Here is a 17966-nt window from a genome sequence, read left to right as displayed (position 1 = left end):
CTGCAGCCCTCTCCTCCCTGGTGGCTGCAGGACAGACGGGATTTTCTCCTCCCTTATCCGGACGGGGGCCACTGCCTCTGACGCCAGCAAGAAGTGGTACATGTTTGATGGGCCCGTGGATGCCATCTGGATCGAGAGCATGAACACGGTGCTGGACGACAACAAGAAGCTGTGTCTCAGCTCTGGGGAGATCATCAAGCTCACGGAGGTACTGCCCCTCACCCCCCCGCCTCCCCTTGGCCGGGGCCTGGGGGCCACAGTGGCATCTTGGGTGGCTGCCCACCCGAGAGCCAGCTCCCTGGGCCCCTCCCCGCCCAGTTCCAGCACCTTGGCAACGTCCTGTGTGGCTGCTCGGCACCATCCTCTCAGCAGACCCACTTTCTGGGATGCTCTGAGCCCTGGGCCAGGACGACCACCCCACTGCTCCCCAGCTGCCACTGCCTGCTTTCAGCCATGCTGGCCCAGGCTAGGTCAGGCATCCTGGTACAAGGGGTACAGACCTGGCCACAAGGACAGCTGCCTGGGGTGTGAGGGGCAGTTCTCAAGAGGAGGGCTAGCGCCTGGGTATCAGAGCCACTCACCACGTCCACACTGGCTGACCCCCAGGGCTCAGGGATCCCCAGATGCCCTGACCCCAGGCTGGGCAGAGAGCTCCCAGGAATCGCCTGCCTTTGGCTCTTCCTCTGGGCTCCAGGGAGGGCCAAGGGGTTCCCGCATCCCAGCTGCCCCAGCACTGCTCCTGGGCCACAGCCTGCCCTGTGGTCTGCCCAGTGGCAGGATGGGCAGCCCCTCCCTGGGGCCAGGGGCTGTCCACTCAGCCCAGTTCATCTTGGCGCCAGGCGATGACCATGATGTTCGAGGTGCAGGACCTGGTGACGGCCTCTCCGGCCACAGTGTCCCGCTGTGGCATGGTGTACCTGGAGCCCAGCGTCCTGGGGCTCATGCCCTTTGTTGAGTGCTGGCTGAGGAGGCTCCCAGCCTTACTCAAGCCCCACAAGGAGCAGTTCCGGGCCCTCTTTGTCAGCTTCCTGGAGGTGAGTGAGGCCACAGCATGCCCAGTCCGAGGGGGACAGCAGGGTGCTGTGGCCACCAGCCGTAAGAGCCGGGCACCCATCACCTGCAGGCATCCGTCACTTTTGTCCGGTCCTCGGTGAAGGAGGCAGTCCCCTCCACCAACAGCAACCTGGCCATGAGTCTCCTCAAGCTACTTGATTGCTTCTTCAAGCCCTTCCTGCCTAAAGAGGTGCGGCTCAGAGAGGTGGGCTGGCGGCCAGTTCCTCCTGCCCAGCTCTCTCCTTGCCGGGCTACCTACGGGCACTGAATCCTAGCCCAGCTTTCTGGAAGACAGAATCAGATGGGCTCACGTGGGCCGCAGGACCACCCTGTCCAGTCTGCTGCAGGCACAGAACTGCAGCAGAGACCAAGGGATGTGCCCCACCCCCTGGCTTCCTTAGGCCACTCAGGACTGCCCTTGCCTTGGCCCGATGCTGTCCGCTCTGTCCCCAGGGCAGCAAGAAAATACCCCCTGCAAAGCTGAGCCGCGTCCCAGAGCTGATCGAGCCCTGGTTCATCTTCTCCCTGATCTGGAGTGTGGGTGCCACAGGGGACAGTGCCAGCCGTATCAGCTTCAACCACTGGCTCAGGATCAAGATGGAGACAGAGAATGTGAGCCGCAGCTGCCGCCGGGCTGAGCTCCTAGCCCTGGGACGCGGGGCTGAACCCCGGGCGTTCTGGGGCCATCCCCTGGGCCCAGGCCCCAGGGACAAACAGCCGCGCAGGCTCCTGCGCCTCACAGCCTGGTGTCCCTCTGTCCCTCAAAGGTGACCATGCACTTCCCGGAGGAGGGGCTGGTGTTTGATTACCGGCTGGAGGACGCAGGCATCAGCAGTGCCAGCGACGAGGAGGATGAGGAGGAAGAGGGCAGGGTGACTGCAGGCCTGCCCGAGGGGACAGGGTGGGGAGGCCCCCTCGGGGGGTGGCTGTCCTCAGTGGACACTGCCTACAGAGGAGCTGCGGTGATGGCCCCAGGTTTCAGGCCGGGGTTATTTGCATTATCTCATGAATCCTTGCAAGGTGGTTATTATTACACCCATTTTCCAGATGAAGCTGAGGCTCAGAATATTCACACTCAGCTAGTCAGTGGCAGAGCTGGCCTGGAGTCTGGGACCGGGAGACGCCAGAGCGCCTGCCTCCCTTCCCAAGCTTCCACACTGCCTCTCCATGTTGATGCTGAGCCCGGGCACGGCCGCCTCAGTTCTACTTAAAGCCCCCAGCCCAAGGGCTGATGTCCCCCAGGTGGGGGAGCGGTCCCCATGGCCTGCCTCCGTGTCCCCCTCCCTCCTGTCAGCCAGCAAGGGCTCCCTGAGTCCACCCTCAGTCCAGGATCAGGACCCCCGTCCAGGAGGAGGAGGGGTAGGGAAGTGTCTGCAGAGATGGTTGCTGTGCAGGATCCTGCTGACAATGTCACAGGGCACATTTGAGCCTAGTGTCAGAACTGTCCTCAGTGGGACATGTTGGTTTGACCATAGTAAGTCCCTATCAAGGGCAGCCTGCCCACTGGTCAGGGCTGTGGGTGTGGAGATTCATGCAGGTGGGGATGGTGGGGGGAGATGGCGCCAGGCGACCCGTCAGCGTCGAGGTGACGCCAGCACTCATGGTTCTGGCTCCCGCAACTCTTGGGATGCCTGAAACTAGGCAGCAAATACCTTTGTATTCTGGGTCACCCAATTCCCAGAGCACCCCCCTCATGCAGGGACCCAGGGACCAGCAGTCCTGAGGGAACCCCTCCCACTGCCACCCCACCAGAGGCAGCTGTGTACAGAGAGCCTCCCATTCCTGGTGGTTTGTTCTGGGAGTCTCCCACCCTGTACAGAGAGCGGGGCATGGGGCTCCCTGTTTCCGTCTGAAGCAGCCCCTCCTGGATGCTCTTGCCAAGGCCCAGCAGTGCAGCCGTGTCCTCTGGTGCGCTTGGCTAGGGGAGGGCGGGGAGGGGTTCCAGGCCCAGCCCTGAGCCTCCTGTGGTTGCAGGTCGCCTGGGTGAAGTGGATGGACTCCTCGGCTCCGTTCACCATGAAGCCAGATACCAGCTATTGCAGCCTCATCGTGCCCACCACGGACACCATGCAAATGTCCCACCTGCTCGGCATGCTGCTCGCCAACAACAAGCCCGTGGGTGCCCCACCACGCCTACCTCACCCCACGCTAAGGCCCTGTTTGGGGCGGCTGGCCTCCCACGTTAACAGGGTGGAGCTCCTGTGGGCCCGGCCCTGTGATGTGCTCTGACCCATGGCCTGCTGTCCAGGTGCTGTGCATTGGGCCAACGGGCACTGGGAAGACCCTCACCATCTCCGACAAGCTCCTCAGGAACCTGCCGCTAGAGTATATCAGCCACTTCCTCACCTTCTCAGCCCGCACCTCAGCCAACCAAACCCAGGACCTCATCGACAGCAAGCTGGACAAGAGGCAGGTGGCCCTCCATCCTCCCTGGGCCCCATGGCCCAGGCCTGCCTCAGCTCCCCACCAAGTTAGGCTCCTGGGTTTGCCAGAAACGTCCTGGGGGCCTTTGCAGGCTGCCCTGGAGCCTTCTCTCACTAGGAATTCAGACTGAGCCCTTCCAGGGGTGTGTGCTCTGGGCTGGGTGCTCAGGTGGGGCTTGTTATCCATCTGCCTGGGAGTCAGGACTCACCCTGAGGGGGCCCAGACTCAGGGCTGCCAGGCACATCTGGGACCCTCAGAATGGGACGAGGGCTGTCGAGAGGCCCAGCCGTACCCGTGGGTCCTAGGCTAACACAGGCCTTCCCTGCAGGCGGAAGGGTGTGTTCGGGCCGCCCCTGGGGCGCAACTTCATCTTCTTCATCGATGACCTGAACATGCCAGCCTTGGAGACATATGGTGCCCAGCCGCCCATCGAGCTGCTGCGCCAGTGGATGGATCATGGCGGCTGGTATGATCGCAAGATCATCGGTGCGTGCCAGCCACCTGGGCCAGCAGCGTGCAGGCTGCACGTGCAGGGCAGGGCGGGCGCCTCATCCTTAGGTAGGGCAGGCCCGGGCTGAGGCCACAGTGCTTTCAGAGGGGCCACAGGAAAGAGTTACGTTCTTTTAAAATAGGGGAAAATGAGCTTGTAGTTAAAGAATATTTTAAATGTGTAATGTTAATGTATCTTTATACCAATACTGTCACAGATTATAATTTTTAATATTAAAAAAAAAGTGGAGGAGGAGACCCACGAAAGTGTCTAGGGCCCCCAGCATTCATACTGAAGCCCTGGGTAGGGCCTCCCCTGACTGCCTGCCCCCGACTCCAGGAGCCTTCAAGAACCTGGTAGACATCAACTTTGTCTGTGCCATGGGCCCCCCAGGGGGAGGCAGGAATGCCATCACCCCGCGGCTGACACGCCACTTCAACTACCTGTCCTTTGCTGAGATGGACGACATCAGCAAGAAACGCATCTTCTCCACCATCCTGGGCAGTTGGATGGGTGAGCACTGGGTGGGTGGGGGAGGCTCTGGGCAGAGGCAGAGCCTAGGCAGGTAAGCTACACCAGGGCCAGCTGGGCAGCTGCTGCAAAGCCACTGACCTCAGCCCTTACTCAGCCGTGTTACCTCTGCAAACACACGAACCTCTCTGAGGCTAGTTTCTCCATCTGTAAAATGGGTGATGATGTTAGTGCCCACCACCCCAAATCATGAAAGTTACATAAGACCTTGCATGTGGAGCATAGTGCATGAAGCCTGGCACGTGGTGGTCGCTGAACATAAGTTACACAAACGTACACATATGCATTCACCCGCAGAAGTACACACATATACGCTAGAACGTGCCCAGAAGCACGGTGGAAGGATGTTACCTTTATAAATCAGGGAGAGCCACAAGATGGAACGGACATCATGGCCCTGCTCTTCCATGGGGCTTGGGGGAAAGTCTGCCCCAGGATGCAGTTTCCTCTACCAGTGTGGCCATCAGGGGGTGGGCGCACCCTAGCTCTGAGCCCCTTGTCTCTTCTTCAACCCTCTAGATGGACTCCTTGGAGAAAGAAGTTACCGGGAGCCCGTGCGTAAGTGCAGGCCTGGGGGGCGGCACTGGCCCCAGGTGAGCTCTGAGCTCCACTTTGGTGTGGCTGGGGCTGGGCCCCCACGTCCCAGAGACCCATTCTCAGGCTCACATGGGGGCCTTGGGCCCCTTCGTAGGGCAGCTGGTCTCTCAGGGCCTGGCCTGCTATCCAACCCGTAGTAGAATCAAAGTGAATATGAGTTGTGGGTGAATAACGGAGCCCAGAAAAGTCCCACCTGTGTGAGGAAGTGGAGGCTCTGAAGAGGGCCGGCCCCCGCCAGGAGCAGCCCTACGGGCCTGTAGGTCAGTGCGGCTGGGCGACGGCCCTCTTCAAACTGCCGCCCCCACCCGCACCACCTCCTCTGCCCCCCCCCGCGGCTAAAACAGGCGGAAGACAGTGCCCGCATTTGGCCTCCATTTCCAGTGCTACCTGTGCCCAGGCCTCCCTCGGGCCGTCTTCTCTCCCGTTACTGGGAATGGGCTTCCCTGCACCTGTGTGAGGCCAAGCCCTCCTGTCAACCCGAATCCCACCCCTCTTGTCCACCTGAGGACATGCCTTTCTGCATGGGCCCTTCCATCAGCGCGCCCATGACCCTGACCCACCTCCATCCGGCTGCTCTCATCCCACGCGGTGGCAACTTCATCCCTCCAGTGGCTCAGGACAGGCCTGGTGTCATCCGGACTCCTGTTTCTCTCTCTTGCCATCATCTTTCAGGAGGTGGGCTGGCTGTCTTGCCAGGGCCCTCCCCAGCCCCCACCCCATCCTCACCTGCGGCAGCGGCCCTGCCTTGGTGCCCTGCGTCTGCTTTTACCCCCTGCATCTCCCTGTCTGCCCTCCACTTGCAGCCAGTGGGACCATTCAAACGTATCAGATGTCACATTCCTCTGCTGGAGCTCTTGCAGGCAGGAGCCTGAGTCCCCACAGTGGGAAGGTCCAGGCGCCCCCTCCCTGCTGGTCCTCGGGCCGCAGGCCTGCTGCCCACTCCCCCACCCCCGCCGTCCCCTCTGGCGCGCTCACGCTCTGCTTTGTAGCCCCGCCTCCCAGCATCACTACTCCTGACCTAGGCTCTCCCAGAACCTGCCAGTGCTGCCAGCCTGCCCCTAGTGCTTTCCTGCACCTGTGAGCTGTGCACTCACCCTCTGCATCCACCTGCCAGTCGCGCACCTCCCCACAAGAATGAGGGTCTGCTGGGTGAGGGGTGTGCCTGTTGGGGTCACCCTCTGTGCCCAGAACTGAAAACCCCAGTGAAGAATGAGGGCTGCCCTGGGGTTGTGAGCCCTCCTGCTCCTTCTTTACCTTCTTCCACTTCTGGGGGCCACCTCTGCTTCAAGTCCCCGCTGATGGAATTCTAGTTTCCAGCAAAGAATTGGGTAGTTTTCAAAGCAGCTGCAAGTAGGTTACGTTAGAGGTAATGGTACAGGCTGGGGATTGCAACGGCTCCAAAGGCAGTAAGCGCTGAAGGTCACGGCTGAGCTCCAGGTCCCCATGTGCACCACGATGCACTCCTGTAGCCTGTGTGGACCGTGTGACCCTCCCCACATGGGGCTCAGAGATGGCACGTTTAGGGTCTGCACTGCCCCATAGGGCAAGGCAGTCATGCCCCCGCCCAGCACCGACCCCTTTAGTGTCCCCAGTTCCATGACTGTGTCCCAAAGCCGCAGTGCACAGGTAGGTGAACTCGGTAATAAGGATGTGACGGGCGGCGGGGGGGCGCGGGGGAGCTCAGAGCAGGAGAATCCTCCCCCCCAAGGTGGGCCATCAGAGAGGAGCTTGTGTGGGCGGGGCAGGGGCGTCTGCAGGGGAGCACAGTCCTAGCAAAGGCGGGCGGGGGGCGGGGAGTGTGATATCTCCACATCTCCAAGGCTGCACGGGCGCTCCCACCTGTGTGGCTCAGGCTACTCTCCTGTCCCCGCAGCTGGGGCCCCCAACATCGCCCACTTCACGGACCCCCTGGTAGAAGCCACCATCATGGTGTACTCCACCATCACCTCCCAGCTGCTGCCCACCCCAGCCAAATCCCACTACACCTTCAACCTCAGGGACCTCTCCAAGGTCTTCCAGGGCATGCTCATGGCAGACCCAGCCAAGGTGGAGGTGAGGATCTGGTGGGCCCCTCCGCAGCGTCCAGTGGAGGAGGGCACACACTAGTGCCTCCCAGTGCCCCCTGGCCCCTCACAGATCTGGGCAGGCCCTGAGGAGGGCTGGGTCATGGCGCGCCCTGCCTTCATGCAGCTGAGTCCCATCCGAAGGCCAGATCCATGTTTGCAACGGCAGCTGGGATGGGGGTCATGCAAGAGGAGGGAGCCAGGGCAAGGCGAGGGGGAGAGGTGTCCCCGAAGGAGGTCCTGGGAGAGGATTCGGGGTGGGCGCGGGCCCTCCAGGAAGGGGAGTGGGGAGAGGGGCATCAGGTGTGTGGCGGCTGTGGCAGACTATGGTGGTGGTGGTGGTGGGGACTTCCGGAGGTCATGGGAGCATGGGGGGAGTGGGATGGATGTGCACTTTGGAATGGGAGATGGGCAAGTCAATGCGTGCAAACACAGCCAGGGAGACAGACAAGCTGGTCTGGCCTTGCCAAGGGGCTTCCCGAGGCCCAGCGTCCCGGAAGAGGTGGGCCAGCTGGGCTGGAAGTGGCAGCAGAGGCCAAGATGGGGCAGAGTCAGGGGGTCTGTGGGTCAAGTCACTGGGGCTCACCGAGTGGTCGGTTGTGGGGTGTCGGGAAGGTGTAAGGAGAATCAGGCATCCCTCCTGGACCTGGGATAGGAGAGGCCACGACCAGCTAAGGAGCTGGGTGCTCAGCAGGCACTTGGCCGGCCGGGCCTGGGGCTGGGGTGAAGAGGACTGGGCAGCACCTCGCAGGCTGGGTCCTAGGTGGGTGCCCCTGGGAGCAGCCTGCCCATGGCCCTGGGTGGTGGGGTGCCCACCTGCCCTCCCAGCCTGGAGCTTGTGGAGTGGCAGGCCAGGGCGGGAGCTGACATGAGGCGACCACAGGACAAGGTACAGCTGCTGCGGCTGTGGTACCACGAGAGCTGCCGCGTGTTCCGCGACCGCCTGGTGAATGACAAGGACCGCCACTGGTTCGACAAGCTCCTGGAAAGCCACATGGAGCCCTGGGAAGTGGCCTTCAATGAGGTCTGCCCCCACCAGCCCATCCTCTACGGGGACTTCATGTCGCCAGGCTCCGATGTCAAGTCCTATGAGCTCATCACCAGCGAGAAGAAGGTGAGGGGCCTGGCTGGTGCTCTGCCCCCGCTGGGCCCACGTCTCTCTGCCCGGGGACCTAGACCCTCTGTTGCCACTGCTCACAGACACGGCACTGTGACCGTAGGCCAGAGTTAGAAGGCTACCCCGGGATGGGACTGCAGGCCAGCACCTGCCTCTCTAAGTGCATTTCCTCGCCTGTGAGACGGGGGCAGCAGGCCCTACTTGGCCACCTCTGAGGGCAAGCCTGTAGTGCCTCAGAGACAGGCCCTGTGAACAGGGACTTGCTGTGCCCGTTTGAGGGCTGTCATCACCCCTGCAGAGGGCAAGCCCCCCCACCCCTGACTGAGAGTCTGCCAGGACCCCCAGGAGGCAGGGAAACAGCTTTGTCAGTGGCCTGAGCTCTTGGCTGGGGTTGTCCCCTGCTGGTTTCCCCCCACATACATCCCTCCTGGTTTCCAGCAGCTCCTGCCAGGCTCCCAGGTCACCACATCCTGGTGAGCCCTGGAGGGAAAGGCTGGGCTCTGACCCTGACCCTGACCCTCAGGCCTCAGTCAGGTGAACCTGGTTTCTTAAGGCCCAACGCCCTTCCATGCACAGAGGAGCAGGGACGGCCACGGGTGGGGGTGCATGCCTGTCAGGGGCCCTGGTGCATGGGGACAGAGGGAGGACTCTGGTCTTGCTTTCCTCCCTGGCCCCCAGATGATGCAGGTGATCGAGGAGTTCATGGAGGACTACAACCAGATTAACACAGCCAAGCTGAAGCTGGTCCTCTTCATAGATGCCATGAGTCACATCTGCCGCATCAGCCGGACCCTGCGCCAGGCGCTGGGCAATGCGCTCCTGCTGGGAGTGGGTGGCAGTGGCCGCAGCTCCCTCACACGGCTTGCTTCACATATGTGAGGACCCCGGGCATGGTGGACAGTGGACAGCTGGTGGCAGACTGTGTTGGTTCCATCCATGTTCTTCCACAGTGCTGGGAGCCTGGGGTGACCCCGAGACAAACCCACCCAGCCCGTGGGCTTGTGGGAGGACTGGGAACAAGACCTGGGCTTTATAGAGAAGCAGCAGCAATGCCCTGTGGTGCTACAGGGAGGGGGTGTAGTTGCAGGCATCCAGGAAGGCTTCCTGAAGGGGGCAGCTGTGGGCCTGCTTTCAGACTCAGAGCTGGGAGGATGGAAAGGGAGTATTTCTAGACCAAGGGAATAGCTCACACAAAGGTCTGGAGGCCAGAGAGCAGATTCAGGGCCTGGAGAGTTTGCAGGTCTGCCCAGAATGGGAGTAGACCCCGGATGGCTGGGGTGGGGCGTGGGCGCCTGCCAGCCCCTCAGCCTCTGGCCTCAACCTCTGGCATTTATTTACAGGGCTGAGTACGAGTGCTTCCAGATCGAGCTATCTAAGAACTACGGCATGATGGAGTGGCGTGAAGATGTGAAGAAGGTCTTGCTCAAGGCCGGCCTGCACAGCCTGCCCATCACCTTCTTGTTCTCAGACACCCAGGTGCAACACTGCAGCCAGGGCAGCACCCAGGGTGGGCTGGATACTGCTCTATCTCAGTGTGGCATCCTGAAGGTGCCAGCCCTTCATGCCCAGGTCACTGTCAGTGGGGGTGGGTCTTGGAGGGATGGCTAGTATCAGGAAGGCCACAGACGGGTGCGTCAGGTGCATGGGGCCATCCCAGCCTATCAGAGCTAGGGGGGTATAGATCATTACTGCACCCTGAGGGTGAAGAGGGTTCCTAGCAGTGTGAATGACCACATGCGGCACCACACTCACTGGCTTCCTGCTTCAAGGAGCACAGGCCTCATGCCAAGGTGCTGTGCCCTCGGCTCCCCTCTCTGGGCTGCTCCCTTCAGAGCTCCCTAGACAAGGCCTTGTCCCACATCTCAGAGAAGGAGAGGTTGTCACTCTGGGACCTCAAGACAAATAGAGTAGTGCTTAAACCTGGCTGGGGGTCAGGGGTGGGCTAAGGCTGAAGGCCTGCAGTGTACCCCACCCTGGGCAGGGGCCCTCTGCTCCCAGCCCTGCTTCTTCCCTGGCTACCCTCATGTAGTCAGGCAAGTAAGGGTGCCCTCTAGCACTGGCAGGCACTGGCCACATAGATGGGTGAGGACCTTTTCTGCCTGTGGCCTGGTTTAGGGAACAGGCCTGGAAAGTGAGGAAGATGCCACCCCCTAGGGCCCAGGGCCCTCCCACAGCCCCATGGGGACATTCAGAGCATGCAGTAGCATAGGCCTGAGTATGAGTCCTAGAGCAGGACTTGTGATCTCACTTGTGTGACCCTGGGCCTCTTGGTCTATAACGGGGTTGCTGTGAGGTCCAGTAAGACTGTGGCCATGAATGAAACTCCACACCCTGGGGCCACCGTCAGGTCTCAACTCCTGCACCCCATCCCTCCCCAGATCAAGAATGAGTCCTTCCTGGAGGACATCAACAACGTCTTGAGCTCGGGTGACATTCCCAATCTCTACACCTTGGATGAGCAGGACCAGATTGTCAAGACCATGCGTCCCTATATCCAGGAGCAGGGCCTGCAGCCCACCAAAGCCAACCTCATGGCTGCCTACACTGGGTGTGTGCGCAGCAATATCCACATGGTGCTGTGCATGAGGTAAGATGGCTGTAGGCCACATGGGGCAGCGGGGCTGGGTGGGGTGCACGGTGGCCTGCTATGAGGATGAGTGGCCTGGGCCTGGCTGCTACGCCGCTGGGGTGTCAATCAGTATCCCAGGGCCTCATTTTGACCTCCTGCCCCCTCAGCCCCATTGGAGAGGTCTTCCGAGCTCGCCTGAGGCAGTTCCCCTCCCTGGTCAATTGCTGTACCATCGACTGGTTTAACGAGTGGCCAGCAGAGGCCCTGGAGTCTGTGGCCACCACATTCCTGAACGAGATCCCAGAACTGGAAGTAACTCCTGAAGTAGTTGAAGGACTGGTAGGTGTCTTGTGAGGAGCAAGCCATCGGGGGAGCAGTTCAGGTTTGGGCTGGGGTTCTCTGGGGCCCGACGCTGCCAAAAAGCCTTTGGGCAGAGCTTCACCTGTCTAAGCCTCAGTTCCATCATCTGTATAATGGGAGTGCCACGCGGTCATCATAGTGACACAGGAGATCAGACACGCAAGTCACATAGTCACTGTTTGTTTTATTCCAAGAGCTTCACGGCAGCATTCTTCAGAGAGCGCCCTAGCACAACCCAGAGACTGCGGATGGGGGCTAGATTTGTCTGGTCCAACCTGAGCGTGACGCTCACTTGGGGGCCCATTTCCCTGCCCGGCTGGGTTGAGGCCTTAGACCCTCCCAACCCCAGATCCAGCCTCCGAGGGGGCGCCCCCTTAGGACTTTCAGAGAAAGGCATGTCCTGGGGGCCGTGACAAGGGCCCTGGGCCAAGAGCAGGGAGACACCTGAGTCCGTGTTCTAAGCCAGCTCTGCCCTTGACAGCTGCGTGAACTTGAGAAAGGCCCTTGACTTCTCTGGGTCATGAGCTTTTCATCTGCAGAATGGGTGACTTGACCTGGAGGTTACTAGGGTCACAGGAGAAAGGGAGTATGAGGGATATTGAGGTCCCTGCATGTGGCAGCCTCCTCGGAACCAGGCTGTAGTAGCTTTGAGGGCCCCAGTGCACCCTGCCCCCCATCTTTGACGGGGCCTCTGCAAGGCTGACATCAGTGGTCTCCTGCCCCACAGATCCAGGTTTGTGTGTTTATCCACCAGTCGGTGGCCAAGAAGTGCATTGAGTACGTGGCCGAGCTGGCCCGCCACAACTACGTGACTCCCAAGAGCTACCTGGAGCTGCTCAATATTTTCACCATCCTTATTAGGCAGAAGAAACAGGAGCTGAAAACCGCCAAGAACCGCATGGAAAGTGGCCTGGATAAGGTGGGCCAGGGTGGGGCCTTGGGGGCAATGGCAGGCTGCCCGCCGTCCTGCTCATCTTAGCCTCAGCCTGGGGAGGCCCAGCCCAGCCTTTCAGCTGGCAGCCCACAGTGTATAAATGGATGGCTTCCTCCCTCTCCAGATGAGCAAAAGCTGCCAGCCAAGCGCAAGGCCAGAGTGGGTCCGCTGAGCAACCTGGGGCTCTGAAGCTGCCAGGCACAGCCTCTATCATGAATGAGGGAGCCTGTAGGGCTTTCTCCCTGGCCCCTGCAGGCCCAACTCCCGCTCAGGTCCCTGTCACACTGAGTTCCTCTTTGTGCCCCCCTGCCCAGCTGCTGCGCACTTCGGAAGACGTGGCCAAGATGCAGGAGGAGCTGGAGATCATGCGCCCCCTGCTGGAGGAGGCTGCCAAGGACACCATGCTCACCATGGAGCAGATCAAGGTTGTGGCCGCCTCCGTGATGTCTGGCCACGTGTGAGGGCTCGGCATTGCCCTGCAATCTTGGGATCACTAGCTACCCGACCTCTCTGGGTTGCTAAGCCTCCCTGTGCCCGGTTTCCTCATTCACTAGTCATTTGTTTATTCAACAAATGCTCGCTCCGAGCCTGTCTGTGCCCAGTTCTACACTGGCAGGGCTGTGGTGAACAGCAAGGCAAATCTGAACCCTGACACTCTCGGCGCAGGCCAGGTGGCGGGGCGGCCACGGGGAGCCTTGCAGAACTTGCCTGGGTCTCCCTGGAGATCCTCTGAGTCTGCATGAGGGCCCGGCAGTCAAGGGCCTGGTCCTCACAGCAGACATCACAGATTTGCACACTCGTTATGAGAGGTTTCTGGCAGAAGTAGTCACAGCCTGCGCTACAAAGTCAGTGTATTGAAAATTCTTCCAGCCGATGGACAGAAAGTAGCTCACGGAGGGAGCGCCTTTTTGTCTTGTGGGGAGATGTCCTGTGGGCTCATGGCATCCTGCCCCGTGGAGCAGTTATGCTCAAGCATGAAAAGCCCTGAGCCCCATGCCAGGTCCACAGGGAGCAATGGGCCTGGAAGGGGCTCCTCATGCCCCAGCTCCACGGCCTGTCACAGCCGCGAGGGCCTGTGGAGAATGGGGCATCCCAACCCGCATTCCCTTCCTCCTGGGGAAACTGAGATGCGGAGGACAAAGGGGAGGAGGCCACACCTGTCCCTGACATTGGCTACCAGGGGGGCCCTCCCTGCCTCCACTCCCCAGGTGGACACCGCCATTGCCGAGGAGACCCGGAATTCAGTGCAGGCAGAGGAGATCAAGGCCAACAAGAAGGCCAGGAAGGCACAAGCTATCGCCGACGACGCACAGAAGGATCTGGATGAAGCGCTGCCTGCTCTGGACGCTGCCCTGGCCAGCCTGCGCAACCTCAACAAGAATGACGTGACTGAGGTGGGTGAGCTCCCCCGGTATTGCTCTCTGGTGCCTCTCGAGCCCCGGCCCTCAGGCCCTCCCTATCCGCCTATCCCTACCTCCTTGCACCAGCCACAGGGCCCAGGCAGGCACCCAGGGAGAGCTCTGAACCAGAGAAATGAGCAGCCAGACCTCATGGTCAGGCTGGGTGTGTAGGGGAGCAGTAGGAGCCGCAGGCCAAGGCAGACCTCAGGGGGTCTCTGGGTATGCCCTTTGCCTGTGTGCTAGGGACTTGGCTGGGGCAGCCCACCCTATTGGCAGCTGACGCTGCCCAGGGTCCTCGGCGATGGGCCTTTCCCTTGCCCACGCTCGGCCTGGCCCCCAGGTACGTGCCATGCAGCGGCCGCCTCCAGGTGTGAAGCTAGTCATAGAAGCTGTGTGCATCATGAAGGGCATCAAGCCCAAGAAAGTGCCTGGAGAGAAGCCTGGCTCCAAGGTGGACGACTACTGGGAGCCTGGGAAGGGGCTGCTGCAGGACCCTGGCCGCTTCCTCGAGAACCTCTTCAAGTTCGACAAGGTGAGCACACCAGGGCCCTGGCCAGCCAGCGAGAGAGGGCAGGGCCCAGCAGTGGGGGCTTGGTCCTGCCTCTCTGCCTGCAGCACACTCAGTCCTGAGGCCATGCTGCCTGGGCCAGACCCTGGCCCAGAGGAGCCGTCCGGCTGGTGGGGCGACAACAGACCTGTCAACAGATGGGCACTGAGGAAGTCAGGACAGGCAGGCTTCCATACATCGCTCCACGGCTCTGCAGCCTGGAGATTACCTCTTGTGCCCTTACCCCCCTGCGGCCCCCACGTTCTCGGCCTAGATCACCATCTCAGCCTTGACCATCGCCTCTCCCTTGGCTTCAGCTCCAGAGTTCAGCTCCGGCTGTCTGTCTCTGGGTTTCTTTGTCTATCTGGAGCTCTCAGTGTCCACGGGCATGTGCTCTCTTAGAGGCTGCTTCATGACTAGTCAGCCTGGAGCCCACAACCCTCTTGGAGGGACCTTCTTTGGCCCAGAAATTGGCTAGGGAGCGACTGCATGTCCCACACAGGCCACCCACTACCACCATGTGTCAATATCGGGACACCGGGCACTTCCCAGGCTGTACTGAGAGGTTGAAGACAATGGCCAATAGGCCGCTGGAATTCCTATAGATCCCCCATCCTTCTTCCTCTTCCAACACACTAGAAACCAGAGGCCCATAGGCCTGATTAAGCCCAAATCAGGAGTGCTCACAGCCAGTGCTCAGGTGCCCACAGTCCCAGGCTCTGAGCTCTCTGGGAGCTCATGAGTAATGCAGATTCCTGGGCTCATCCTGAACTATGGGTCTGGACGTTCGCAGGGTGGGGCAAGAGCCCCGGGGTGTGGTGAGCTCTCAGGGTGGGGAGTATTACCCTTGACCTACGCACTCATATCCACAACTGCTGGGAAGCAGCCCTTACCTCTCAATGAGTTTTGAATGGGGCCTGTATAGGATCAGATTGAAACTGGCTGTTTCTCGAGGAATAACTCTCCAATCGTATTATCTGAAATCATGGAACACATAAGTTGCTCTTTCGGCCGGCCTTGCTGGGTCATGTTTACTCTCTGAGGAGGACACCTGTATTGAGGCTTGCATGGGGCACAGAAGCAGGACTGGGTGCTCCTTACCAGGACCCCTGCCCCCATCCTCCCTGGGAAGCATCCCCTGAAGCCCCCGGTTCCCATCCCCAGGACAACATCGGGGAGGCTGTGATCAAAGCCATCCAGCCATACATTGACAATGAGGAGTTCCAGCCGGCCGCCATCGCCAAGGTGTCCAAGGCCTGCACCTCCATCTGCCAGTGGGTGCGCGCCATGCACAAGTACCACTTCGTGGCCAAGGCTGTGGAGCCCAAGCGGGTGAGGGCTGGGTACAGCTGTGGGCAGGGGAGGCGAGGGCTCCCCAGGAGCACCTGATAAGCTGGCCCCATGCTGTTGCCTGCAGCAAGCCTTGCGGGAGGCCCAGGACGACCTGGAGGTGACACGGAAGGTTCTGGGGGAGGCAAAGCAGCGCCTACACGAGGTGGAGGATGGCATCGCCACGTTGCAGGCCAAGTACCGAGAATGCATAGCCAAGAAGGAGGAGCTGGAGCTCAAGTGTGAGCAGTGTGAGCAGCGGCTGGGCCGTGCTGACAAGGTGTGCATAGCCCTCTCGGGAGGGCCTGTGGGTGCCCCTGACAGGGACTGTATGGGTCAGGTGGTCCTGGGGTGGCTGGCTGCACCCCCTCCCCTGCAGCCTGGGGCTCTCCTGGGCAGGGGTGCACAGACCCCCAGCCCAGCGTCCCAGAGCCCCCCCCCGTGGGGCTGCCTCTGCAGCTCATCAGTGGGCTGTCGGAAGAGAGGGTGCGCTGGCAGGAAACGGTGGAGAATCTGGAGCACATGCTTGACAATATTTCTGGTGACGTCCTGGTGGCCGCCGGTTTCGTGGCCTATCTGGGCCCCTTCACGGTAAGGAGCCCCAGCCCTGTCTGGGATAGCCTCACCTCCCAAAGAGGCCCTGCCTTAGGCCTTACCTCCATGAGGGGCAGCCTGTGGGTGGCTCTTCCCTCACTCATTCAAGGCGCCCTGACTGAGCCAGGTGCCATTCCAAGCATGGGATACAGCAGTGCACAAAACAGCCAGGCAACCCGTCCTGACAGGGCTGGACTAGTGGGAAATAGGAGCTCGCAATTCTGTGCTGGCTGGGGGCATCCCTCAGTCCGCACAGCCTCCCTGACAGGTGGGCATTGCTGTCATTACCCTGTTTCCCAGATGAGGGGCTGAGGCTTACGGAGGCAGCGGCTTCCCACCTGAGCCCTGGCCTCTGTGTACATCTCCCAGCTGCTGGGTGGCAGGGCACGGTGGGTGGGCATTGCGGGCGTCATGGTGGGGTGGCCCTGAGTCCGGCATCTCTCCAGGGCCAGTACCGCACAGTGCTCTACGACCACTGGGTCAGGCAGCTCATGGTCCACCAGGTCCCACATACCCCGGAGTCCACGCTCATGGGGACGCTGGGGAACCCCGTGAAGATCCGCTCGTGGCAGGTGCAGCCCCAGGGGTGGGGGTGACTGGGCTGGACCTGCAGCATGGGCCCGGCTGGCCGGAGCCTCTTGCCTCCCTAAAGCCCTCTTTCCCGGGTCTGCTCAGAGCTGCCTTCCCTGAACCCAGCAGTAAGGGTGGTGGGTCAGAGAGGAGATGTGGGCAGAGAGCAGCACAGGCCCAGTGAGCTAACCGGGCAGAGCTGCCTGTGAGTCAGCTGGGGTGGGACTTAAGAAAGCTTCCCTCAAAGAAGTCACATCTGATGTCAACCCTGAAGGATAGGTAGACTTGGCCCGGGAGAGAACCAAGAGGCTGTGGGCAGCAGCAAGGGTGAGCAGGGGCCAGGAGGACCAAGGGGCCGAGTGAGTGGGCACTCGGGGGCCGGGAGGGCAGGAAGGCCCAGCAAGGAAGGATGTCAGGAGCCGGCCTAGGGGCAGGAGGACGGCCAGGTCCCGGGGGCTGGGCCCTGCACCCGCCACCACCTGCCCCCACCTCCAAGGGAAAGAGAAGCTGGCCCTGCACTCTCTGCCTCTCATGTGAGAGCTTGACCCAGTCTGGTGCCCGGTGCCCCACAGATCGCTGGCCTCCCCAATGACACACTGTCAGTGGAGAACGGGGTCATCAACCAGTTCTCCCAGCGCTGGACCCACTTCATCGACCCTCAGGGCCAGGCCAACAAATGGATCAAGAACATGGTGAGCCCCTCTGCCTGGTGCCGCTGCCCGACCCTGCTGGACTTAGCCGTGCGAGGCGAGGAGCTGAGCCTCAGGCTGGCTTTCAGCCCCCAGGGCCTCCACTCGTCCCCTGTGCCCACAGGAGAAGGACAGTGGGCTGGATGTGTTCAAGCTGAGTGACCGAGACTTCCTGCGCAGCATGGAGAACGCCATCCGCTTTGGAAAGCCTTGCCTTCTGGAGAATGTGGGCGAGGAGCTGGACCCGGCCCTGGAGCCCGTGCTGCTCAAGCAGGTGGGCCCCCTGCAGAGGCCGGGGGGCTGGGGGTGGCCTGCGGCCTGGACGGGGGGGAGGACAGTGCCTCCCCCTGCCGCACTGGCAGAGCCCAGGCCACAGCCGTGCCCGCCCCATCTGCCACAGACGTACAAGCAGCAGGGGAGCACGATGCTAAAGCTGGGGGACACGGCGATCCCTTACCACGAGGACTTCAGGATGTACATCACCACCAAACTGCCCAACCCACACTACACGCCCGAGGTCGCCACCAAACTCACCCTCATCAACTTCACCCTGTCGCCCAGGTACGGCCCCAGCCCCGGGCCTGTCCGGCGGCACCTCTCCCACCTCCAGGCTGGGGCTCACTGGGTCTTCCCCACTCAGAGCCTCGGCCAGCTTCCTCCCAGGTGCTCCGGCACCCCCGGCCATCTCTAGCCCCTCCA

General features: G+C 61.3%; 1 protein-coding gene across 1 annotated transcript in view; it reads left to right on the top strand.

Annotated features, from left to right (window-relative positions):
• DNAH1 (dynein axonemal heavy chain 1) overlaps nt 1-17966 on the top strand; it is a 73537-nt gene that overhangs the window by 48052 nt on the left and 7519 nt on the right. The window contains exons 37-63 of the mRNA XM_057486850.1: nt 31-208; nt 840-1034; nt 1124-1243; nt 1507-1665; nt 1821-1925; nt 3028-3168; nt 3302-3462; nt 3806-3963; nt 4307-4480; nt 5018-5056; nt 6969-7147; nt 8042-8272; nt 8954-9150; nt 9616-9751; nt 10654-10862; nt 11012-11183; nt 11932-12123; nt 12453-12563; nt 13347-13532; nt 13879-14070; nt 15250-15417; nt 15503-15694; nt 15874-16005; nt 16455-16580; nt 17151-17270; nt 17392-17541; nt 17668-17828. Coding sequence (XP_057342833.1) covers nt 31-208; nt 840-1034; nt 1124-1243; nt 1507-1665; nt 1821-1925; nt 3028-3168; nt 3302-3462; nt 3806-3963; nt 4307-4480; nt 5018-5056; nt 6969-7147; nt 8042-8272; nt 8954-9150; nt 9616-9751; nt 10654-10862; nt 11012-11183; nt 11932-12123; nt 12453-12563; nt 13347-13532; nt 13879-14070; nt 15250-15417; nt 15503-15694; nt 15874-16005; nt 16455-16580; nt 17151-17270; nt 17392-17541; nt 17668-17828 — 4284 coding nt within the window. The remainder of the gene's footprint in view (nt 1-30; nt 209-839; nt 1035-1123; nt 1244-1506; nt 1666-1820; nt 1926-3027; nt 3169-3301; nt 3463-3805; nt 3964-4306; nt 4481-5017; nt 5057-6968; nt 7148-8041; nt 8273-8953; nt 9151-9615; nt 9752-10653; nt 10863-11011; nt 11184-11931; nt 12124-12452; nt 12564-13346; nt 13533-13878; nt 14071-15249; nt 15418-15502; nt 15695-15873; nt 16006-16454; nt 16581-17150; nt 17271-17391; nt 17542-17667; nt 17829-17966) is intronic.

Source organism: Manis pentadactyla, chromosome 1 (genome assembly GCF_030020395.1).
Source record: "Manis pentadactyla isolate mManPen7 chromosome 1, mManPen7.hap1, whole genome shotgun sequence".
Classification (NCBI taxonomy): Eukaryota; Metazoa; Chordata; class Mammalia; order Pholidota; family Manidae; genus Manis; species Manis pentadactyla.
Note: the sequence above shows the minus strand (reverse complement) of the source record. Positions and strands in the feature narration are given on the sequence as shown.